Source organism: Orbicella faveolata, unplaced genomic scaffold (assembly GCF_042242905.1).
Source record: "Orbicella faveolata isolate gen_17 unplaced genomic scaffold, um_ofav_v1 contig_35, whole genome shotgun sequence".
NCBI classification, from domain to species: domain Eukaryota; kingdom Metazoa; phylum Cnidaria; class Anthozoa; order Scleractinia; family Merulinidae; genus Orbicella; species Orbicella faveolata.
This window is the reverse complement of record NW_028301564.1, coordinates 28835115-28860962: the sequence shown is the minus strand read 5'-3', so window position 1 is coordinate 28860962 and position 25848 is coordinate 28835115. Positions and strand designations below refer to the sequence as shown.

General features: G+C 39.5%; 1 protein-coding gene across 5 annotated transcripts; it reads left to right on the top strand.

Moving 5' to 3' along the window:
• Positions 1-1519: 1519 nt before the first annotated feature.
• Positions 1520-24608, top strand: LOC110056492 (uncharacterized). 5 transcript variants are annotated; one of them, XM_020762978.2, is made up of 9 exons: positions 7359-7653; positions 10201-10254; positions 12849-12940; positions 15581-15619; positions 15740-15979; positions 19523-19747; positions 20425-20664; positions 22281-22334; positions 23017-24608. In XM_020762978.2, exons 3-8 carry the CDS (start codon positions 12880-12882, stop codon positions 22331-22333), a joined length of 858 nt encoding a protein of 285 aa, XP_020618637.1. In that variant the 5' UTR covers positions 7359-7653; positions 10201-10254; positions 12849-12879; the 3' UTR covers position 22334; positions 23017-24608. The 5 variants fall into 5 exon arrangements, with proteins under 5 accessions (XP_020618638.1, XP_020618637.1, XP_020618635.1 ...); XM_020762979.2 differs by lacking the exons at positions 7359-7653; positions 10201-10254 and adding an exon at positions 1520-1631; XM_020762976.2 differs by lacking the exon at positions 10201-10254 and having other exon boundaries at positions 7360-7653.
• Positions 24609-25848: the final 1240 nt, after the last annotated feature.

The window sequence follows — 25848 nt, the reverse complement described above, 5'->3', positions numbered from 1 at the left end:
TTACTGCTGTTTTCGACTTATACGCCTTTTGACTCGACAGGGATTTAACGGAAGTCAGAACTTATGTAAATACTTGTTTCTCCCTTGGAATGTTATAGACTCAAATAAGCCGCACTAAGCGGCTGCCTTACAAGAGATTTAGTCAGTAACCTACTGAGTCTTGAACTGTGTTATTTCACACACACAGGTCCACAGGTACCCCATTCTTATGCTGGAGCCGCGTCTGAAAACTTGAAAGACGTAGTAAACTGAGTAGTATCAACGTATTCTAGAAACTAGAATTCGAACTTTTGAGCATTATCTTGCTGGTTCTTGCTTAGTTTATCACATGCTTCACTGTAAAGTATTCTGTTTAAAAAATTTTACCTCCACTCCCACACAAACGCTGATATCACGAGCTTGGAGTGTCTGTGGTGGGACAATTCAAAGCAAACTTCAGTTGAACGGTAAAATGCAAGTCGAGAATTAAGAAGATTATCAATCTCACAAAGTAAATCTAAACTTCTAATCTTTTAATTGCTTTAATCTTTGTCCATGTAAACGTCTCTAAATTAACACTTCTTAGTACTATAGTCACTAATGAAGAGCGCAAATGTGCAAGAAGGATTAATCTTTCAACCAAAAATTTGACTTGGAAACTAGTTGATTTATCTTTGCAATGACTTAAAAGTTCGTAGCGATAGACATCCTCAAGTTGTACTCTTGATCTCGGATAAGCCAGCACTGTTTGGAGCAGACAACAACAACAAAATCATTTCTTCAATATGTTGTTAAAGCTAAATCGATGTGAGTAAGTGTGGGTGGCGCGTAGGACATTTCATGAAGGATAGACAATATTAATTCCGGTTTCCATTTAATGCACCTTTTGGTCAAATAACTAATGATTATTATCTACTAAACCAAATACATTAAAGGCTGTTCTTTTCAGTATCTTTTTCGATCGGCTTAGTCAGATTTGTTCTGCTTTGTGTCTGCAAATACGGTTGTTTGTTTCTACTAATTTGGCAATGTTCCGAGCTGAGCCGGCAAGTGCTTTTTAATTCCGTTTTCTTTTACATGTACAACTGACGCATAATTTTACAAAAACTGTAATATTGTTTGTTTCGTAGAGATCGTGTTTTCGTGATCGGTACAAAATGTTTGTCGCCGTATTTTCGGAACGGTTGGTAAGTACAACTGAGGTAATACTCGTTTAGTACCGACAATAAGCTTATTACAGTTCCCAAGATTAAAAGACAGTAATCGAGAATTAACATAAGGCTTTTTGCCCCGCTAAATCACGCAAAGTCGAAACTTATCGATTGAAATAAGCTGATACAGGAAGTTGCTGATTGGTGCAATCTCTGGTTTCTTCATGCCTGAGGATTTTGTTCTTAAACGTGTGCTTAAAATCATCACTTGACAGTGTTCAGCTTAATCCTAAGAAAAAGTCTCTAAGCCCCACCTAGGCTGAAATCTCCTTATTTTCGCAACTTACGCCCATTTTCGATTTAAGAAATGTTTATGTCTGTATACGTGTTCATAAAACTCTGCTTCTTGGTCAAATAACGTGAATACTTTTGGCTATAAGTATTCCAGTGGAAACTTTCCCGTTCAAGGTTGTTCCGCAGGGGATTCTGTCAGTTGATCAGGTAGGCGAACAAAGTCAGATTCAATGTTCCGATAGCTAGGTTTACACAGGTTCACATGCTGTCAACACAAGTGCGCCAGCAGGCAGCAGCTAGGCAAACGATTTTTCAGAGAATGTTGACGACAGGCTGATTAAGTGCATTCATTCTTAACCTATCCCGCCCAGTCCTTAACAATTTTGTATTTTGTGACAAGTCATCTAATTCAATCAACGCTTTCTTGATAGTTTTTGTAATCGAATATTAATTAGCTATACGAATGTACTGCTGGAGTCATTTGAGAGAAAAACGTGACACTAACTGACCATAGCACTGCCCTTGAGTGTAAAACCAGCCGAGCAATAAACACGCAAGCAAAACAGTTTTCATGTTCTACACAAATATAGCTTTGAACATCAAATGAAACACTGCTGGTTTTATATAGTGCAGTAGACTCTATGCCCTTGAAGAGATAATCTCTTGATTATATTATCGTAGCGTACGGAGATTGCAGCTAAACCAAATGGAAACCTAGTACAATTGATTACAGGACTGGAGCAGATGTGAATTTCTGAATTCCAAGTGGCGCAAAGTACTTCATAAGAGGCAACATTTTTTGCAGCTTATCACGAAATGATAAAAATCGTGCAAAGGGTTCATTAGTGCAAAGAAGGTTCTAGACTCATGATTGCAAGTGGGTTACCGCAAAGAGGTTTTCATCACTCAAAATTTTAACTTCCCCAAGCGAATTTTAATTACCCTACTCATGATTTGACGCATTTCTTAATTACTTTCCCATCCGTCTTGTTTGCCCTTTTAATTTGTGCAGCTAAAATAAGGAAATATAAGAAGACATCGTTACATATTTGTATCACGCCCACGTTCGTGAACATCATACTGTATTCGTTTTACTTTCAATCTCCAGTAAATCTTAAATAAACTACATTCTAATGTTAAATGTTTTTTTCCATCTGAGTTGTCTACGTTTTCTGTGTTTTCAAAAGAAATTACTCCACTGTGCGACTATCTTAAAATGCGGTTAGTGTTGTTATTTCAACAATTTAGTTCTGTCAGCGGATTACAACCTTGAACTGTTGTTACCATCTGCTGCGTGCAGAAACTTGTTCATTTTCTATTCTGCAGCTGAGTTACAGAACTTTCTTCTTACAAAGTGATTCACCATACTAGTCAGGGAAATGGAAAAGCAACAACAAAGCTCTTACCAACTGCATCGCCTCGCATTGTAAGCTCTGGCTGAGAATTTTGATTGTTTCCTTAAGTTGCTGTGAATGGAGGGTCACTTGATATCAAATTTAGTTCAAAACTGCGAGAAATTTGAGAAATGTTACCTGGTTTTATTCAGGAATTCAAAGCCTTGTGAATGCAGAAAGGTACATTTTAAATAAACCTTTCGCTGTAAAAAAAGAAGGGATCACTTCTCACTGTCAAAAAATTTTCCATAATGAGCCGCCTGAATTTAATTTCCATCATCCAATGGACTGCTGTCATTTAGCGAACGCAATACACGATATTAAACAACACCTTTATCGGGTTTCATGTTATTTGGGTTTGTCTTGAGTCTCTTGAAATCACGAAACGAAAATACCATTGACTGAATATCGAGCCCGCGGTTTATTGTTCAGTGACGATCAGCGTGATAGCCAAGCAAAACGAATCATTATCGAGTGTGGAACCTTCAGGCCAATTCTCATAAACGAATCTACAAATGACATTTCTTTTTAACTCTTTCTGGTTCAAAACTTTTAAGAGTAAATTGCAATCTGTAAAACACATTCTCAAACTAATTAATAATTCGTCAAGTCTAAAGAAAGGAAATCATGGCCGTGATGGTGTTTGGATATCTGATCTTAATTAGCTCACAGATTTTTTACGATTTTATTTCTCTGTTTTCTCCTGAGCTTTATTTTCGATTGAGAAGATATATCAAACACTCAAGATAGTGTTCGACCATATTTCCAAACATCTCGACGTTTGTCAAAAATACTCCGCTGCGCGTCGTATTTCCAACTCTCTTCTCGGTGTTTGGAAATGTGGTCAATTACGGTCTTCCGTGTTTGATATGTGTTACATACATACATACATACATACATACATACATACATACATACATACATACATACATACATACATACATACATACATACATACATACATACATACATACATACATACATACGTTTATTTGTTACTCAATTGACACTTCACGTTCAGGCTCGAGCAAGTGATTTAATGTGTTTTTAGTTAAATACAGCGTTTCATTATCAAACGTGATTTTAGAGCCAGAACTTACAATCGGAGACGAGTTTTTCTTGGGAAGTATTTCTTGTGGTTTACAGTTAATTCTTCTCACTGCATTCCGTTACGCGGGTATCTTAAATCTCATAGTCGTATTGTCCATTGTACTTGGTTTTCGTGAGAAAATCAATTGGTAACTCACGAGAACTCTTATTTAGAGATTATTGTTATTTGTCAAGCTGAATAACAAACAGAGTTTGTTTTGACACTTTCATTGATATTTAGAAAACAATTTACCCCCCTCATCAATCGGGACACAGAGGAAATATATGTTTCACTTTGAACCAACCGATCTCGGTCGGCTTCCGCACGTTAATTTGCTTGATGAACTGCAAGGAATGAGTGATGTTTCAGTAATCATGAGCTAATTTGGCGGCAATGTTGACGCCAGCACCTTTTAAACTCATTTGTTATTACCTGGGCAAACCAGAAAACTATTCGATCTGTTATTGATTTTATTAGGAGTGTTGAATGATTAAAACTAAACAAGACAGTGTTTTGCCCAAACTTTTCTTAAGGAATGCTTCGCAATTGCATTCTAGCTAGTCCTATGTATCAAAGATTAAAAGGTCAATTCTCCCTCCTCATGCCACAAAATTCTTTTAGTGTAATTTCTGAGAATTAAGAGGTTTATCAAAGCAATATTGAAACCTGTCAAGCATCTATAGGTGACCTACTGGTGATGTTGCAAGACATGAAAAGTTTAATTTTCATCAGAACGTGAAACTCTGATACAGTGTAGTTAATCCCCACGATTAAAATTCTTGTCTGAGTATACAGGCGTAAACCAACTGCGAACTTTGAACGCTTGTTTAATAATGATCAAAATGTATATCCTCTTTACAGTATTCATACATCGCCAAGCGGACAGGGAATATTGTCTTAGTTATTTACCAGGTCAGTAACAAGACGTGCTACCATGCTAGGGACCATGCAGCTAGCGCTGAAAGCTAGTTGAGAGGTTTAGTTACTGATTTGAAGGAAAATTCAGTGTGTATCATCTTTGTTCAGTCCATACGCATCTTTTCTATGTTGATCGTCAACTTTTCTGTTGAAACAAGTTTAGTATTAGATAATGCGTCACTCTATTAGCTTCTATCATTCCAGTCTATCTCAGTTTACTCCAGGCTCAATGGTAACGCCAAATTTTGCATCTACAGAAAACACTTTTATGTGACCCATTCTCTACGAGTTTCCGGGCCTAACATAAGTCACGGTCATACGCTTTCTGATTTGTGCGTAAATTTCCAATCAACTTATTCAGCCCCTTACACTGAGAAGTATTTTTCTTTTTAAATCCAGTTTTAATTAAGACCAAGATTTTTTGACCGTGAAGACCAAGTTGTGCGTTACAGTGAATCGAATTCGCACAAAAATCGCGTGGCATCATCAAATACGATGAGAATTTTCAACTTCAAAAGACTTGTCTCACGATAAAGCTTAAAGCTGGAAGCTGACTTTGAAATAATACAGTGCAGTGACTCGGCTGTTATTAACACCGTTGTATTCTGTGAAGGAAATAAGTTGATAGAAAGCCACCGTTCAATATGACGGGTATGGGCTGATATGGGCCTTTATCTAGGGACGAGGTGGAAAAGCTTATTCAATTGGGGGTGGATATTTTCGGTAAAAGGGGGCTTGTTCTGGAATGTTTACGGTATTTTGAAATTCCTGATGGAAATAGTTTTAATAGTTGAAAGCCTCTTAGCTTAACAGTGGATTTTTGTTAAGTAACATGATAATGGAAAGCGATGGATTACCCATTTCAAACGGCGCGCTTAAACTCTAGCTTCTCTGTTACCACACCTATCGGCTTCGGAACACGTTCTCGAAAAGGAAGGTTTAAATTGGGTCAGAATACAGGGAAAAACAACTGAAAGACAATTGTTCATATACCCTTTCAACGCTGCAAGAGCAGGATCAAACACAAAGCTAAAGCAATTCTCATTCTATCACTTCTAACTTTGGTCTAGAATTTCTGAAATGATTCACGTGATGAAGGACATTTTTTTTCCCGCAAAACCGCTTTGGTGTAAGGTAATCACATTTCCGCGACTTCTCCGTGCATCCAATCCTCACCGACTTCCCGGGGGGATTACTCCCGTAAATTTCGGATAGGTGTGGGCCGCGAAGGGTCTTAAACCCTGACCCAAAGCAAACGCAAATTGATACTCTATTCAAGGCACAAATCAGAAAAATGACATCCTGTTCAGAGGAAAAAAAAAACGAAGAATGGCGAGAATGGGGCAAATCTATTTCGTTTCTGTAACATTGGAAGTTAAGCATTAAGCTTAAAATTTTTTCGTTTAGCTGGGCATTTACGCACTGCAGTTTTAGCTGATACAATTTAGGTACCCTATCTAAGGATCACACTGGGAACACAACACCAACAGCGGTAAAAATGGTACCTTATTTAACGAGAACCTCAAAAAACCCTACCCTATCCCGAGGCACATACCTATATAGCCAACATATCGGAGTATCCCACCCCCTGGGACTGACCCTGCTCGTGCTCACTAAGGTACCAGACTTAATCCCCAAGTCGTAAATAAAGTTCAGTCATTTCTGCACGTACGCACTGTCGGCCAATCACGAACAGACCTTCTAGCGTTTCATTCAACAGCACCACAGAAGTGAGATCCAAGGTCCATAATCGCCGTAATTACCAGCGTCTTCTCACTCTGAGTAGGCGTGCTTTGAATCGCTAATGCCGTTGATAAATTGCCTGTGTCTCGTGCTGAACGAATGGCACACGATCCGTCTTGTGAAGTGTTAGTTGTCGAAAACTATTAGTGATGAAATAAATCTTGCGAAAGCCCATGACAGCTGAGAAAGACCAGAATCAAGGAATTCCTGAATTAATGGTCCGTTGATTGTTGTCTAATTACCAAGACTGAGAAATAAGCAAGAAGCTTCTGCCAGAAGTAATAAATCAGACTTTTTTTAACAGCCAAGTGGAGATAGATTTCCTTTCATCTCCTAGGACTAACAAATTAAATAAACTAGCTTTTTTTCCCTCAACATGCTGGTTGCGAAACTCCGCTACTAAGGTGTCCAAAGTTAGTTCTAAAGGAGAGAAATCCTATGAAAATATGGCTTATTTCAAGTTTTAGACACTCAGATAAGAGACTTTACTTACTAAACTTAAACAAGGGTCCTGTATTGAAAATGTGTTTATGCGCATAATGTCAGGTCAAGTTTGTGGAAAACCATCGGGTGCGCCCGGTGAGAAGCTCTACCGATTTCACTGTTGACACAACACGCGTGTTCAATGCAATTGATGAAAAATATTTAAATCGTCATAGTGCTGAGGTGAGGTTGACGAAAATGCGCATATCCTTCAACAGGAAATGAGCTGCTCTTTTGACAACCTCTGTTGATTTTAAGCTGTTTATATATGATTCTCCTGCGGCGCACTGTTACGAAAGCATTTCAAGATTGCTTCCTTCGATGAAGATGGCATAGTTTGCACCGCTAATTGGGTTTTATCAGTGGTGAAAGTCAGCCGAAAATCCCATTTTCTCCAGCCGATTTTCCTCTACTGTTGATTGACTGTATTATTTAACACAAGCATCTACTGTAATCTGATACATGTTTCCCTGAGAATTTAGATCACGAAAAAGATATATTCTCAAGTTCAGTTGTTGACTTAACATAGCACAAAGCCCGCAGCACGTAAGAGAATTCACGTTCTCGGCGCGGCCTCACAGCTAAGGGAGACAGACTTAAGGTAAGAACCATTTTAGTGCTATCATATGTTAAATAAACCTTTTCTCTCTCCCTCGCGTTGATCAGATTTTTGCTTTTAAGCGCATGGCGTTTAGCGTACGCTGAGAACAGTGTGAGAACATCTAACGCCCAAATGCTGTTGTCAAATCTTAACAGAAAACACTTAACTAAGTAGAACAGTTAAATAGACTTATTTCATAACCGGATAACAAGAACCACTTCTGATCTATTTCCACTGTGCGGGAATTTCTTGGTAGTTGATGACGTCGCTTGCCACCAAATAGCAGCAATAACGACAATTTTTCTCCTACGGTGTTTAAGAAAAACCTGGATACTCAGTCGTAAAAACGTATCTCCAATCGATCAACAAGGACGGGCATCGTGTTTACGTGGAATAACAAGTGTGATATTTCTTTTGTCGGTATTGATCGCTCAGTTTGATATGGGCTTTTTAAATGGTTTTCAATTGCCGTTTTGATGCACAATCTTCAATCATGGTGAAATCAGTTAATAGTATCATGGGATAAGCGTCAAATTGAATTTTGCGGCCGCTTTGATATTCTGAATTTAAGTTAAGTAATGTTGTGAAATTTGGTAGATCACGTGCACATCACTATTTCCTCGAACTCGTATAGAGGAAACAGCTATTCACCATAAAAAGTAATACAAGCCGTTTTAACGAACAATTAAATAGCGAGATGAAGTTCTTGTCTTTTTTCTGTTTTCGGGAAACTCCATCGTCGTGCAAGACAGCGCAAGTGTCAGTAAAATTTCCGGCCCACAAGACACTAGTGTGAGTAGCAGAATTTCCGAAAAGCTGTCTCGGCACGCGTGGGAAGTAAAGAAGCCAAACCATGTTTTCAGTTTCGCAGCGGGGGGACCTCTGGTATATCTTCTCCGCCGGTTTCACTTTTATTCAGTTTGTATAGCGATGGATAGCCTTCACGCTGTACAACCAGAAAAGTTTAAAGGATCAACCGTACAGAGTCACAAATGTAACAATAGAGGAATGTTCTACTGTGAGGGCGTCTTAGGTAGAACGTTCTGGCATTTGATTTAGATACCTTGTTCGTGTTAATCGATGATGTATAACATTTTTGTAAATGTTCCTGTACTTTTCAATCATTGAATTTCAGTTACCACGTATCTTCTAGCAATGTATTAATGGCTTTCGTTCAGTGGGAATACCACTGACGCACTTAAATAGAAACTCCGGGTACAAGTTCAACACAGTAATAAGACAGCTCTTATAAGTTCTCTTTATACTGTAGCGAAGTCACATTACATTACTTTCCCCAGCGATGTGCGTTTTTTTTTTCTTTGAAGCTTTGTAGTGCCTGTAATTTGTGAGGGCTGCAGACGGTTTCTCGACGTTTGCGAAAAGGCTAATCGTTGCCAAATTTCCGTGAATGTCAGTGTTTTTTTTAGTGCAAAGGCGCAAATTAATGGACTCATCGCTTAAGATATCGAATGTTGTAAAATGTCATTGTGTGGAGGCATGAACACTGAGACAAGCTCCTGATGACAGCAGAAAATGGAGTCAAATACTTTTTGGCGCCAAGTGCAGTCATTATCTTTGTCCTGAAAGATCCGATCGCAGACAAGGTCTTCGGGTAAATATTGAGTAGTCATTTCTCTTTGGCTCATTTGATAATAGTTGCTCTTTTTGCCCTTTTTGGGTCGCCTATATCTGGACAATACGTGAAAGATATCAAATTTCATCGTTCGAGGTTCTGCTTAGGAAGTCTTTGTTCTCGAAAAAAAAAAAAAAAAAAAACTGGTCTCAGTCGTCGTACCGGGGCTTTTTTAATGGTGCTCATGCCCAGTCACGTTATTTTCAGTCATAACTACCTGTAAATTGAACGAAAGAAAAACACGAAAGAGATAATAACGAACCAAAAAGAAACAAGAATGGAGAGGATTAACACGGATTACGACCGACGAACTTGAAATATTTAGGCTAAACTATTCAAGATTCGCAAATCGTGAGGTAGTTTAGAGTTGTTTTATACCCAAAGATTTCATAAAATTACTATCAATACCAAAAATAGCCATTCGTGTAAAGGTACTCAACAGTACTTTGAAGTAAAACTGTCCTCGGCCTTTAACTCATTGAACTATTCATATAAGATGTGAAAAACAAGAACAAAAAAATAATGGTCAACACATTGCTTGGCCATTTTTGCTTCTTATTTGATGCTTTTCCATCTTGTTTAAGATATTTCAGTTGCTTTAGTTTTCCTTTGAACTTTCAGGCGATTTTGTACATCGCAAAAAGTGCCAAAATAATAGCTCATTTGGGTTACTACCATGTATTTTGCCCCGTAAACAGAATAAAAAACAATCATCAACAAAAACAACAACAATTATAACCTTTACAGATGTCGTCCTTAGAACCACCAAAACAAACAAAATTAAAACATGATGCTTTGGGTTTAGGGCTGAAATATGTAACATCAGTCAATACCTAGGCTAGAAACAAATTTGTTAAATTATTTTCGCGCCGCACGACTTCTAATAATTAATTGCTTATCTCGGTTTCCAGCAGATTTTACCACGTAGTTTGTCTGCGGTCACCCACTATCCTTCCCGCTTTGAGGTTGTAGGTATATTATGCCATATTTTATAACGGTTCGCGCACATTCCACTGAAATCAATCGACTTATCAGCCACACAATTACTTTAATTTTTTGCTCCGGAAATATATTAAATGTAGGAATACAGCCAAAATTCGTTTTGTTTTTCGGACAGCGAGGGCGTACTAAGGTGATAGCCGTACAGATGAGAGCTGTTACGTCAGAAGATGACTGAGCCTGCGTGCTTCTAGGACAATAATAAAACAAAATTCGCATTAAATTAACAGCTTGCATCTTTGGTCTTATCAGTACAACGTAATCACTGGTCTTGGTCGCAGAAAACCCTGACACGATGCCGGGACAAATATATAGCGAATTGAACTGGTAGCAATTTAGAGAACGCTAGGGAATGCGAGAGCAGTTTGAATTATGTCCAGTTTGCACAGAAGCAGGGCACTACGACATCCTTTCTTGACCTTTCCCTCTTATGAAGATGGTGTTCCCCTCGTTTCCATGCAGTTATGAGTGAAAATACCAACAAAGGCCTCATTTTGATCTACACGGAACTTGTAATTAACCAAATACAACTCAGAAAATTCGCGAAAAAATAAACAGATAAAAACAACTGAACACGATAATGAAAGAAGAAACCTCAGAGAAGCTTTTCAGTTTATTTTACATGTATCTCCTTAAGCCTAGAATTTTAATACGAATTTTCATAAATCGGAAATTGTCGATTAGGGCGCATCACGCTGATAAGACAAAGTTTAAGTCCTGCTCAGTCATCAAAAAAGACCGACAGGGGTAACAAAAATGGAAATTGAAGGACGCCTTTGTTTATTCACTGCAATATGTTAGAGAACCCTTGCCGACAGTTAGTTCACTTGGCCCCGGCAATGCAATTCTCACCTATCAGATTTTATTCAATAAAAACTTGAGCGATTCCGGCTGCCAACTCTATAATACACACGAGCATGTCAGTGTGTTTCTTAGCTGTATAATTTACTAGACTTCACGAAAACTGGTATGGACAGGTAAAAATTCGTGTTGTAAACACGCCACATACGACCGTTGCCCAGGTCCCTTGACACAAACTCTGTTCAGTTTTGCAAGGGTGTTGTTTGTACCAAGTGGGGTGGGGAGCTGGAGAAATTGACTGTCAAAGTAAAACATTCGTTGCCTGCATTTGGTCGGATGTAATTTTAATGTTCATACATTGTAAAACCTAATTTGATGTTAGAAATCACCATTCATCCATTTGTCGGTAGACGTTTAACTTTAAGGCCATTAGATGCCCTTCCTGTTGTGTTAGCGCGAATCAGGTGAGGAGAGCGACATAGAAATTCGGAAGGAAATGGGCAGAAGGAGACAATGTAGCCGGAAACATGTCTCTGACGCACTGAACAATTCTATATAGTTCCTAAAATTTTGCTTGGATGCCGGTTTACTTAGTTCGTGATAAAATGTTACATAGTATCTCATATCTCAATAGGTACACTTTCAGCGTCTGTGCATGCGCCTAACCGCAAAGGGTATTTGTACTGTTAGCAGTTTTGATCCTTTAAGCATATATAAGCTAGGTACACCGCGTGTGGTATCCACGAACGAAATGAAATACTCCATAGAACGACACCGAAATCCTGAAATCCTTTTACTGTGCGCAAAAAAATCGAAAATCCTGCGAAGAATGTGATCTTTGTAGCTGTGAGTTTCCCGCCTGGTGAAGAACCCAAGACGCAAACAAAATCATCCCGAGCAATGTTGAACGGAAGAGTTTGAATTTAAGTTAAAAAAAAAGCATGAATTCTAGTGACTCACTCCGTAACATTTAGGTACTCTGTTCTCTTACAATGTAATTTTTCGAGTTGAGGGATATCACTACATTGTCCAGTTCGTCTTGTACGCCTGGTCGTGTAATAGTTTCCTTCTTGGCCGATAATAACTTCCGCTCATTACAATCTCTCCCACACATCGCCAAAAAACGTCGCAGTTAGATTCCCTGTAATAAAAAGGATTTAGAAGCGCACGGCCTATAGTAGAACGTGATGTCGGCTGTTTTGTTGTGAATTATCGCAAAACATCTCCGCTGTGTAAAGAAATTAAACGGATTTGAAAGCCTGCTGGCCTAGGTACGGGAAAGTCACTTGTTATGTGGGGTTTTTAAGTTGGAGCACGGAAGGGTTTGAAGCGAAAAAAACCAGCAAGGTGTTACTTTTGCTAACTTTGTTGGGCATGATAAGCTCAAAGTGGATTGAAAAGGTTACCGAATTTCGATTTGTCAGACTGAATCAACTGTACCGTCATATTTCCTGCACGTTTACTGAAACACCAGACACTAACCGGCCCATGATGCCTCTGGCGCAGGCACATCTGTTTGCTATTGTTACATGAACATGCAATAAGACATTGTAGCTGCTGATCTTTTGGTCAGTCGACACCGATAACCTCAAGCGGTCAACAAGCAAATATTGCTCTCATTGACTTGAGAGAAATTGGCGTGTGTTGAGGGTTTTTGGAATTTCTTCAAACTGTCGGTAAGGTTATTTATAAGTGGACTGACTCTTTGCGGGTTTTCTGGCAGACTGAAATATCATTGAAACTGTTGTTCCTTGTTATCCAGGTTGAAACTTCAAAGATTTCAGTAGCAAGCCATGCATTTCTTGACAGTTTCAATTTTGGTGATCCTTGCCACATTTGGAGGATTTTGTTCAGGTGAGGAAGGGCTTGTTTGCTTTATTGTTGTTCATTATTTCAGTGAGACCAATGCCCTTAAACATACACGTCCTTTAACCATTCCTTGTAGTTGTAAAAGACCTTTATGACAAAATCAACGCCACTTATTCGTGGCCATGACATCAAAACGCAACTGACCATGGATAGACTGAAAATGAAGCAAGAAGAACCAAGCTGACTCGTATGCATACATCACGTGCATCAAAGTACACTCCAAAAAAACAAAAGCGCAGACAATGGAGGCATTTGATCAAAAACCTTGAGCTAAGTAAGAGGATTCCTTGCGCTTGAGGACAGCTTTAAGGTGCAAAAAAATTGAGCAACCATCGGAACTATGATGTAACGTCAACTTTCCGCCCGCCTAAAGTAAAGAAACTCTTTTCCACGACAAACGAATTTCGTCAAAATGTCGAAATTGTATCAGCTTCTTGTCTAGACAGAAAAACAGATCTACGCAATGTCTTTTTTATTCACACGCGAGCACAACTTTCCTCGTGAAGCAATCACTAAATGTACTATTATTGTTTTCAACGAATTAAAGAGGTACAATTTCAAAAATGACGAATTTTTTGTGAAAGGAAATGAGAACTTCCGTCCGACGATGCTGTTTGTTTACCAGCACAAATGCAAGATTTGAGAAAAGTCGACTTCGTGAATAAGATTTACATGCAAAAAAGGATGAAAAAGATTAGAATGCATTCTAAACGATGTTCACTTCGGAATGATATGACCCTTAGATTGTCAAAGTTCAGTTGTTTTTGCTAGTTTCCAAGTCGACTTCTTAGATAAAATGAAATTACGGCCATGTATGGCGTAGTTTGAATGATGATGGCCCCTCCCCATGAGAAAAAAAAAAAAAAAAAAAAAAAAATCAAGTCCAAAGGCACGTTTCCAGCCATGTTTCAGAAATACGAAATTATCCTGCAGGATGTATACTCTTCTGTAACTCCGATAATCAGCTTAGTGGGAAAGTGATATCACACACACAGTCTCGGCCGAGAATCAGTTGATTCAGAGCGCAAACCCCTGTGGTATGGTGCACCAGAGGGAAATGATGTTTTTATTCCTCGTTGGGTGAATAATTACCCCCTACTCGTACAGACTAAAACAACAATGACAGTATCTACGTTGGGACGCTGCAGCGTATCACGCCTCCACTTCAGATTAAGACATTCTGCACGGCCGTTTGCATTGTTTCATCTAGAGGATGATTTCTAAGAAGGAAAAAAAAAACAACACCCTCAGTATTTTGATTTCGTGCATCTGCAGGCCGTGAAAAAGTGGTTGAATTTTGACGATTGACAAATATCGCTAAAAGGGACATTCCTCGAGTTTCTATCCGTTTGGCTTGACAGGAACATTCATTGCCTACATTTACAAGTTCCTTGTTGTCAATACCTCTTCAATTTTGCATTCTCTTTCTTTCCGGCTTTTGACAGGAATGTGGATTGTGAGTTAACCATCAATAACTTTTCCCTTGCTTGAATTGTCTAAATAAATTGACTGTATCTGCCGTTCTTACGCAACTTTGCAAAAAGTTGTCGAGAAAGAAAAAAAAAGCCCCGTACAACGCAATACAACGGCTGATTTTGAGACGGCAAGAAACAAGAGGAAGCAAGCGAGACAAAGTACGGAATGTCGTCTCACTCAACTAAACCACAATACCAACTGAAGTACACAATAACAATAAACAATGAATAACAAACTGAAACTAAGATCATTTCTTTATGGGTGAGGGGTTCTAGCGAGTGAATGATCTCGTGAAATCAAATTGTCCTCTCGGTCCATAATTTATTTTGAGTACGGACACGGTTTGGGCTTTGTCCATGCTTTTGCCGATTTTGCAGAAGGCAAGAGAGAACGAGAGAACGAGAGAAATGTTGAAGATGCCCCAGCAAAGCGTTCTTCTCCAATGTTCGCCAATTTTCCCTTGCCCGTCCAGAAGTCTCGACAACACACACAGCTAAAGCACAAACTAATTCTTCAGATTAGGCAACCAAGCTGACAGCAATGGCAACAAACAAGCTTTATTCTTTGTTCAAGACATGCCTGAAAATTACACTATTCCTACATTGATTGAGACCTTCCTACTTCGCATAGGTCACCGTTCATTCACAAATGTTTGTAAAAATCGCCAGATACTTTTCAGTCGTTAACCGAATGAAAATGCTCTTCCCAAGCTTTCTGTATTCACACTGTTTACGAAGGCATTCTCAGAATACTTACTAAATCCTGACCAACTCCTTTGTCTCTTTAGTTTTTCCTTTAGTTCGTAAGAAATATGTGTTAAGGTGATGAAAATTCCTTCAATTTCTTAACTGGAGTGTTTTTAGTCACGGATGCACACTTGCACCGCTGCTAGATTAGATCGACGAGACTTTGTTATGCTATGTTATGTAAAAAGATGTTTTTGCTCTCTTCAATCTATTGATTAGTTAATTCAGTGAAATCTTTAGTCCACTCAACGGACTCGAGGGCCCATTTTTGCCCCGTTCTGATTTACACAGGAAAAAGCATTTCATTGCCTTGTCAGGACCAAGGAGACTTGACAACATCTTGACATGCAGTAATAAAATTACTGTTTACCTGTTATTAATTTGTCAATTTTTCACATTGCAGTGATTGGCAAGAGTTTACCTCAAAGAACAAGTTCAAAAGGTGATGTCTGACACTTCCAACGGAAACTCATTATAAGACCAAGAATTCATATCAACGTCTCTTTTGATTTGGTGCCAGCAAAGTCTCCTCTGAATGCTTTTTTTTTCTTTTTTTCATTAGTAGGTGAGACAAGCTGCGTGATCAAAGGTGAAGCTCACCCAGTTAATTCCTCGTTCATCACTAGTGACTGCTCATCACGCTGCATCTGTATGCCGGGAGGGGTGGCCAGTTGTATGGATCTCTGTCGGCAGATGTTACGGAAATGTCCCCCCGGAACAACGCTTAAGGAAGAAAATGAACCTATTGGTTCAGGAGGGGTCAGTTGCTCTTGCATAAGGAGATACTGCATACCCTTGAAAGGTATGTTAGTTTCATCGTTCGCAAGTACCTTTGATATCTGTGTACGGGTTTCAATGGCTTTGGGAATTATAACAATCTCTTTACAAAGCTTTTCCACGCTTCTAAAGTGTGCATTCTGTAATCAGTTTTGTTCAAGGAAAGTTGTTTCCTGCAGGAAAACTTTTTTTCTGTTTCCTCGTGAAACAGACGTTGTAACACTATGATGGTAACTATAGGCTTGGGTTGAAGCAACTGATAAATCACGTCTGTGCATGTGAATGGCGCATGTGGAATGGATGAGTTTCCTTGTTTGTTTGCGTGGCGCGGCGCTCTTTGTTCTCCAGCTCACATTATGTACGACATAAATGAGGATTTAATCTCTAAGAGCTTTCGCTACCTGATACAGTGTAAACCGCTGCAAAAGTGACAATATTTCAGTGAGAGCCTGGTATGATATCATTGAATCAGTTGTCAGACACCGCCCGTTTTATTTATTTAAGAAGTAAGTGCTTGCGGCTTTCGCCCGGTTACAAAACATCTTTGGCTTTGGGTCATTGGATATGTACAGTAATGTAGTCGGCTTTTTTCGGACACTTTATATTTGGTTTATTCCTCTTGAACCTGTTCTTGACTTAAGAAGCCGCAAAGCGAAGGATTCATTTAATTCTATCGTTAATAATTACGAAACAGGAAATCTTAATTTCGAGACCTGCGCATGTAGACGCACGTCTGGGAGCTCACTGAGTGATGTGCGTCTTATGAAAAACAAATCAAGTACGTCACAAGGAGGCGTGTTTCTTTGCCTACGATTACAGAAACTGCGAAGAAAAAACCCCCGTTATTTTACTACTTTTGGTAACTGATCATGTTTGTATCAGTGAAAGTTACAACAGGCAGGTGTCAGGACTTTACTGCAAGAGTGCAGCTCAGCACTGATTCATTACTTTCAGGCTGGCCAATATCAACAATTTATAGGTTACAAGCTCGAGGTTTTGTGTCGGTTAGGTCAACAATCAATTTATAGTTCGCTAATAATTAAGTTTACTTCAGGATTGATCACCTGACTCAAAGGGCAATATCAGGCGAAAGTTATTGAGAACGCTGAAGATCATTACAACAACATTAGGTTTTTTATACTCTGGTAATATCGTTCGATAGTTTCCCTTGAAAAGTTAATGGAAGAAAGAGCCAATCTCAGCTGTCGATAGTCTGCTTACCAAAGCACTCTGACAGCTAAATTATTCAGCGATTGTATACTTAACCTAACGTACGCATTCGCATTTGACCAGTGAACGTGACAAGTATATGAAAAACGGTGTGGCTATTGATTTTTATATAGTAACGGAAATGTACTGTATATTGCTCGTACTTGCTCGGATTAGGCACGGCACTATGCAGACTATTCCAAGCATTTCTGTGCATTTACTTTAGTTATAAGCCACTTCCGTGTGCTGAGAGAACACTCGTGGAATTTGTACAGTCCACGATCAAAGCATGCATGTCCTAACAATTTAAGTAATTTTTTAATCCCGTCTCAAATCACGAAAATAAATCACGAAAATAGGTGATATTTGTCAGTTTTCTTACTCGGTTATAAACTAACGTCACCAGCGCTTCAGATTTCAGATTGAGCACCAAATAAATAGTCAGCTATTTTAGTTTCTGGGCAAAGTACAACGGCGATTTTTGATCATGACTCTTTTTAAAGAGTCATCTATCTCGTGCACATTAAGTCTTATGTGTGTGCCTCGCATCAATGGACGCACGCAATTGTTTGACCTTTTATTAAATATTCGACTTACAATATGACTTACATTTGAGCAAGAGGATTAAGTCGGTCCTTACAAGTTGCTCGTGGCGCGCAGTGTTAAGGCGGTACTTCGATTATCACACGAGAGGTATCAAGTAATAGAGATATCAGACATGAATTGTCAGGCGATTTCTAACTTGACGATCATTGCGTGTGAAAAATCACTTTAAGCCATTTTGGTATGCATGATTTACGGTGTGTTGTACCAGGCCTTTCTGTTCTTTACATTAATTGTTGTTTAGTAAAGCGTTTATCTCTGTAGAAACGCACACGTATAAGGTAAGATTGATTTTATCTGCCACAACCCGGCTTTTGGTCGGGCTTTTGAATAATGGCGCACGCACGGAAATGGGTTTGTTTTCGATGATCTTAAACAAGAAAAAGAAGCCATTTTCCAAGCATTAATGATAGATATATCTTTTGTTATTGAAATTTGTTGGTCGTTAAAACAAACATGACGATATATTTCAACAGCTAATAGATCTATGTTTAACACGTTTTATTTGCAACACGCGATGTCGTTGATATGTTCTTTACAGACCACCGTGCTTCCAATCGCTCAGTGAGGATCAAAATATGATAACTAGAAGAAGCAATTCGGCAGTATCTTTGAAAAATAAGACTTTAATACTCTTAAATACTCTTAACTGCCCCAAATCCAATTTACCAATGCCGTGAAGCGCCACGCAAAACTGATTCGTGTCTCCCTCTTCCGTGGGAGATTTTTGAAGTTTACAATCGAGCTGGCGAGGAATGACTAAAGCAAGATACCTGATTAGTTTTCTCTCGTTCTACTGAAGGAAGGCTTACTGAAAGAAGCCTCTGCGGGCTTTCCAAAAGAGTTTTACCATACTGATGGGCAAACGATATAATTGGCTAAGATAACAAATAGCGTGATCGTTTTGTACAACACACGTGGGTCATGGCCTCACGAGTGGCTTTGTGTGCTTCCATGTAATGGGGGTGGTAAATGGTACATGCGAGACTTTGCGAGAAGGCGCGGGACTAACGTTTCTCTTTGTGAGCCCGAGTCGTTTTCACTTTTTTAATTGTGAGACCGAGACTTCAAAGTGTTTTAAAAGCGACCGCGAGACGTTTGGGGTCTAAGATGCTCAGAGGTCAGTTATCAAAATAAAACAAACAAATAATCGGTACTCTGAGACTTTCTTAGCCTTGCCAAAAATCGAGACGCTAACAAGCGAGATTGCGAGATCCGTGAAATTGACGAAAATTTTGCGAGACCCATGGTTCTTCACGGACCATTCGCCAACCTGTGTAATCATTCGAAATCATACATTCCGATGGATTTTGCCAGCAGTCACAGCTCTTCAAAAAGCTCTCACTGAATCCAATTCAAGCGAGGGGGCTTTCACGGGGAGCCACGGCTTCGGATACCGTCCGGATGATCGGGACGATCACAATCACTTGAATCGATTCAAATTCTATCCGCTTGCAGTCGAACTCAGTCAAGTCTTCGATACCGGAATTCCCTTCTAGCATTTGGTATTGCGACCGAGGTGCTACAAGCGGAGAGACCGGCTGGATAAAATAAAGCGTAGTGGTACATGTAATACCTAAACGCCGGTCTTCCATGGATGACGTAAGCGCTCCCTAAAAACGCTCTCAATTATTTAATTTTGCGGTCTAATGCGCCTTTTAAGGAGAAAGATATTTGTGCTTCGTACGGAAAGATCAAGAGAGATCACTTTCAAGCAACCTAAGGAAATGTCACCTGAAGTCTTGATTTCTTTCAGTCGTTTGCTACAGAGAAGACAACGACGAAAAGTACAAGGTTGGAGAGACATTTAACACGCGGAATTGCTCTGAAACCTGCAGGTGCAATGAGAACGGTGAAATTACCTGCGTACCATTGTGTCCCAAAATAAAATGTCCCAGGGGAACACGACCCAAAGGCCGAGGTGTTGTCAATGTGGGAGAAGAGAACGGGTGCTCGTGTGAGATGCAGGAATGTGTTCCAGGTACCTCAACATGTTTCTTTTATATTTTCAATAAGTATTACAGAAAGAGTAGTTTTTTGATAACTTTGATCGGTTTGTAAAACCACTAAGGCAAACAAACAGTCATCTCTCAGCTTGCTTAGCTGCTTGGCTGTTTATTGTAGGCGACGCAATCGAAGAAACTTACATAGAGATGTCAAAAAGACGTAAAAAGAAATACGTTATATGTCCCAGAAGTTCAGTTTATAGGGATATCCTTCATGTGGACGTCGCATGTAGCATGAAATAGTTTGCTTCTCCCTCTTGAACGGCACACGTGTTTCCCTCAGATCGCTAAACACTATTTTATACAAATACTCAACGTTTTATTGTACTTGTTTATTTCCCTGCCTGGAGAGATACGATCCATAGTCCAACAGTTCAAAAGTCCTGACCATTATTCAAAATTTTCCCTCGTGGTGTTTCTTTTTACTCAGGGCCGGCTGGGGCGTATAAAATTGCGTCAGCGAATTCTTCGGACACCACATGCAACAAAAAAAATGTTACATGTGGATAATCTTCTATGGACTAGCATCATATCCATGGGGTAGAAACAACATTCTTGATTACTAAGAGTTACGCAATCCAGCGCTACCCTTGTGTGCCACTATTCTTACCAAGTTGACCTGACTAACATGAATTGTACAATGTTTTTTCAGTTCCTAAAACGTTTTGTTATGTGGGCGATCGGCGATTCAGGCGCGGTCGTGTTTTTGTCACTCAAAACTGCACGCTCAAGTGCCGCTGCAGAAAGAATGGGATCCCGCGGTGTGCGCCCTTATGTAAGACGAAACGAAAGGTCCCTGTTTGCGGCCCGGATGAAAGATTAGCGGAAATTCTTGACTTGTTTGCTGGTGGAAGATGCAAATGTCAGACAAAGACCTGCATATCAACGTCAAGTAAGTGGACAAGGGAGTTGTGTTGCTCGGCCAAACAAACATGAACAAACACAACATTACAGCGCGACATACACTGTATTACATACGTTTGGTTCAACTATGTTGATATGCAACATGTCACATGCTGCAAGATGTTGGATGGTCGTGGCCAGGCATGTGCCACATGCTGCATGCGACAGTGTTGCACGTGCAATATTTTGTGCTAAAATGCTGCATGAGTTTGGCCGGCCATAACGTCATAAAAACCTGGCTACTAAAAGTAATTGCTACCGCGGTATAGTTACTGACAGTGATTCAAATTCAAGTTCTGGGCGTCAGTAATATTTCTTATACTTTATTGTTTCTAAGTTTATAAAAACGGAAGAGATGTGATAATTGCAAATTGAGTTCTTAACCTAAAGAGCAACAAACCTGAAAGGTTTCCCCTAAATTTTTCTTTTAGAACAGATGTTCGAGATATCGAGCTGCAATATGAATCTTGGAACGTCTGTGTACGCGAAAGATAACTGTGAACGATTTCACCGAAAGTAAAAGTTCACCCTGATTACGTAACAATTCGAATAGCCTGTGCTTTGTCAGGAGGCGCGGTGGACCAGTTTATTAGTCTGCTAGTACTCAAGATAACGTGGTCACGGTTCTGAGGCCCCGCGTAGTAATGTTGTGTCCTTGAACATAATTAATCGACGAGACTGGTTATATAAAGCCCGGCAGACATCAAAGGAGCAAACAAAGATGCCAGTGTTTAAGTTGGAAGGTCCACGACCGTGAAAAATCTCTTATTTTGCACTCATACATTGTGCATGAGTTACGTAATCATAACTGTTCTCTTGGTTAGTTCCTCAGTGTTTTGTGCATGGTAAAGGCAAAAAAGTGAGCAAAAACATACAACAAACAACTTTGTCGGGTTTCATAACCATTCTCTTCATTAACTATGCCTCGAGCAAGGCACTTAAACCTCGCAGTACCAACACCACGTATGAGCGTCTGAAAATGAGTATCAGCAAACGGGTGACATGCTATGACCATCTTCAGTTATCCAAGAGAGGGAGGCAAGTTGTTTACGCTACGTGCCGCGTAATCGTCTGATACCCTAGGCTTTCGCTTTCTTCAATATTCTTTCTTTAATTTCATCTCGACTCTGATTGGTAGCAACATAACATTCCGAAATTAACATGTCTAGCACTGAAGGTCTTTTAATACATAGACCATCTCCGACGACCTTGAACTGGAAGAGAATTATCGAACTGTGTTGATCCTTTCACCTCCGCAGAGGCCTCTTTGTGCTACCTTGATCGCAGGCTGGTAGTTCGGAGGCTGGGAAGAGGGAAAAACGGAAGTGCGCGGGAACGCACCTTCCCACTTCCAATATTCAATTTCCCATAGGGAGCCTCTGTGGAGGAGAGAAGTGCTGATCGGTAGGAAATTTGACATGGCTTGTAGCTATAGACCTGCTTTAGATGGATGATCACGAATCCCTGCTATGCCCACTGGGCCGCTTCCGGTTAAATAGTACTTAAATATGACCCCACGCTTGTAATAAATCGAAAAGGAGAAAGAAAACAAAACAATAGAAACAAGAAAATAATCATTTGTTACGTAACTTTATTTTCTACCAGGAACCAACACGACAGAGAAAAAAGTGAGTCACTTTGAACGGAAGAATATCTGAGGTAGGGCGTGGTCAGAAACTTGTAAGTGATGTTTTTAAGCTTATAGTCTGGATGAAAAATATTTTACTAGTGCAGCTGACTGTACAAGGACGTATTGGTTGTCAACATTTTGCTTAAAATTAATTGGTACATCACGAGAATATCGATCCCTTTTGATGACTTTAAGTTACGGTATTTTGTGTTATTTTGGCCACGTACAAAGTTACCTCTAAATTGAAGGAAACCAGAAAATAATAGTTTACTAAGATAGAAGAACACTAGAGAGATAATAATAAACCAGAAAGGAACAAGGATGGTCAAGGATGGAGAATTTGACACGGATTACCAACAACAAACTTGAAAAATTTAGGCTAATCTGTTCAAGTTGGGCAAACCGTGACGTAGCTCCTTTGGGGTTCACTTTAGAAACTGTGGAATCAAACATCACAGAGACAATCCATAGCACACAATAAAAATCCTAAAATAGCAGAGAGGAAACGCCCAGCATTCAAAACAAGCAAAGAATTATCGAATTTAAATTGTTGAAACAATTTAACACACCAGCTTGTTATTTTGAACAAAACTGTTTTTAGCCATGCCATAAAATCTCTTTAATATGGAACTGATAAAAAATTACTCTAATTAATGAATGTTTAAAGTTGAAATTAATTCTTAAAACAAGTTTCTTTCATTTCCATTGCAGAAGCGTCACAACTATTCACTTCACATACACTGGACTAAGCGAAAGTGCTATACCAACCATTTAAGATTCTGCAAGAAGTCTAATCCATTATATCCAGGGTGCATTGGCCAATGGTATCATATATTCGGTTGTAATCATGCCTCTTGCGGTCTTAACTTATACACCTATATCATGTCAACACTAAAGTAAGATTCAAGACTCATATCAGCAATATCCGTACATCTAAGCACCTTCACTGAATATTTCACTTGAGAAAAAGGCTGTCAAAGAGAAGCGCGCTTGAGTCAGACAATGGTTTTCCCTTCCGAGACCCAACGATGCACAACCAGTTCACACCCGCGTCGCCTTGACGTTGTTTCGTATTCGTATAGCGAAGATATTTGTAGCGTTAACTCTAAGGTAGAGGTCAAGAAAACTTGAAGCGTAATTTCGAGATATTTCAAAATACATTTTGCTTGTCAACTAAGAGAACGGCGGAATTATTTCTCATGCACGAACCAACCAGCAACGTTTGGTTCCATGGATTCTGGATATTTGACTTACAGCGTGCCAGAGAATAGTTTGGAAACCATGCATATCTCACAGACATGGTTCGCTCTTAGTGCATGAGCAAACGAAGGAAAAGGCAATCGAACTTTGAGTGTAAAACAACTTATAAGTTCAGAACTACTGCACTCATTCGATCAAGACTCATTTTGTAAACCTGAAAAACTGGTTTCGTGCTGAAATCTAGTTTACTACCACTTAATGAAAATGGCAATTAAGCTCATAATGCTATGTCTTATGAACAGCAGTTTGTCCTCTGATGTACGTAACATAATGCCAGATGTATGAAGCTTAAAGCGCTAATTAGGATACATTGTCGGGGTGGAGTAAGGGGTGCGTAACGCCGGAATAGTGCGTGACGCCAGGTATGTTCCCGGGTGTGGCTCAGAACCACGCTTCTCGTAGTAATACTGACAATTGTATCAATCAATCTGTAGTCGTACAGGTTTGTTGAAAAAAACAAAATAGAGATACAGCGATAACTATAACTGATGCAGCTGCTTTAAAAAAAATGGTTACTCTCCTGTCATTTCCACACATTACTGAGATCAGGTCACAAATGCGAAATGTTTGCTTCGGAATTGTGCATTGCCGAACCTCACCGATCATAATTGGTAATGCAATAGAATGCACACATTCCTCAAAATAGATTACTTTCAAATGTATATATTATATGCCAAACAAAAGCCTCATACCATATTACATGCTGTTGTTGTTACAGTCCAGTCATTTAGACGTATGTTCTTGTTTGTTTTACTCTAAAGAAAATTTACAGCAAACAAGAAAACCTCTGAGAAATGCGTGAAAAAAATATAATAAAATAAAGTAAAATTATAAAGAACTGAATCAAAGGTCAGAAGGAACATTAGATAAGGACACATTTGTTCTTCAAACAACATTGCAAGCTGTTCCACTGGCCTCAATGATGTAAGCATGTGTTATTGGAGTGAAGAAACTCTCTATTTCATAATGTCGGTTAACATATATGCTGTTACGTGGTTGTATATTATAGTGTTAATCAAAGTAAATAAATTTGCTAGAAAGGATGGTGACTTTCTTGACTTATTTTCTTCCACTCCTTGTGGAGCATAGAACCATGGAAGCAGCCGGCTATCTCGTTCTGTTTTGGGCCAGCTTATCTGCCTCTAAGCCTAGCCGGTCTTGCCCGCCTAGTCGTCCACTGTTCTCCTCCAATATGCCCTAATCACGGTTTTCGACGCCATCTTGACGGGTAGGCAAAGCGGTCAGAAATTACAGTATGGGAATCCGATGGCGAATAACCTTTTCAAAAATTAAATTTTACATAATTTTGGGAATCGCAACGTTAAAAGACTAGGTAGAAGATTGTATTCACCAAGTTTGAAGGATGCAGCTTGGCTAGAAGACGCTCAGTTTATTTTTCTAATTTTCCATACATGTGTCTGTAAATTTGGCTGGGTAGACGCAGTTCGCGGGAAAAAAAAAATTTAATTAATTTATAGACAAATGTATGGGAAATTAAAAATTAACCGAGCGTCTTCTAGCTCAGCTACGTCCTTCATTTGGTGAATACAATCTGCTTCCTAGCATGGTAATGTTGCGATTCGTAAGTTGAGCAAAATTCAATATTTGAAAAAAGTTATTTGCCATCGGATTCCCATTAAAACACCGTAACTTGCCTACCCGGCAAGATGGTGTCGAAAACCCTGATTAGGCCTGTTTCTGGAGTGGCCTGGACTCCTCGTCCGCTGGGGGTTCCACCTCAGTGCATCCATGGTGACATTTCTAGTTGGGTTTCTGAGGGGCGAGGGTGAGCCCGATCCAATATCACTTGAACCTTGTTAGAAATGATCGAAGGGACTGCAAACGCCTGATTGCTATTGAAAGATTTTCCATTTGATGGCTGGAGTTCCACGAGATTTGGTTGTTTAACTTGCTCTAGCGAGTCATTTCTAGTTTTTGAGTTGGCCACGTCGACCTACGTTTGTCAAAAATACTTGTTCAAAGCCGTCGGAGCATACTTCGTTATTTACTGAGTCTACGAAACTATTAAGAAAACCAGTCATCTTGCAGCTGTAAACCTCGGGATCAGGTTGGAATATAGATCCTTCAAACGTGAACCATTTTCTTGCGGTCACTATCTACGGATCACACGGAAATATTACCCCTGATCCCCCGGGATCACTAATGCATATTACAGACACATGAAGGGCTTCAAGACCTTCATATCAATTAGGTTTCGGAAGCGTTGCGACAATAAAAATCTACAAAAAGCAAACAAACAATCAGTTCGTGGTCTTTAAGGAT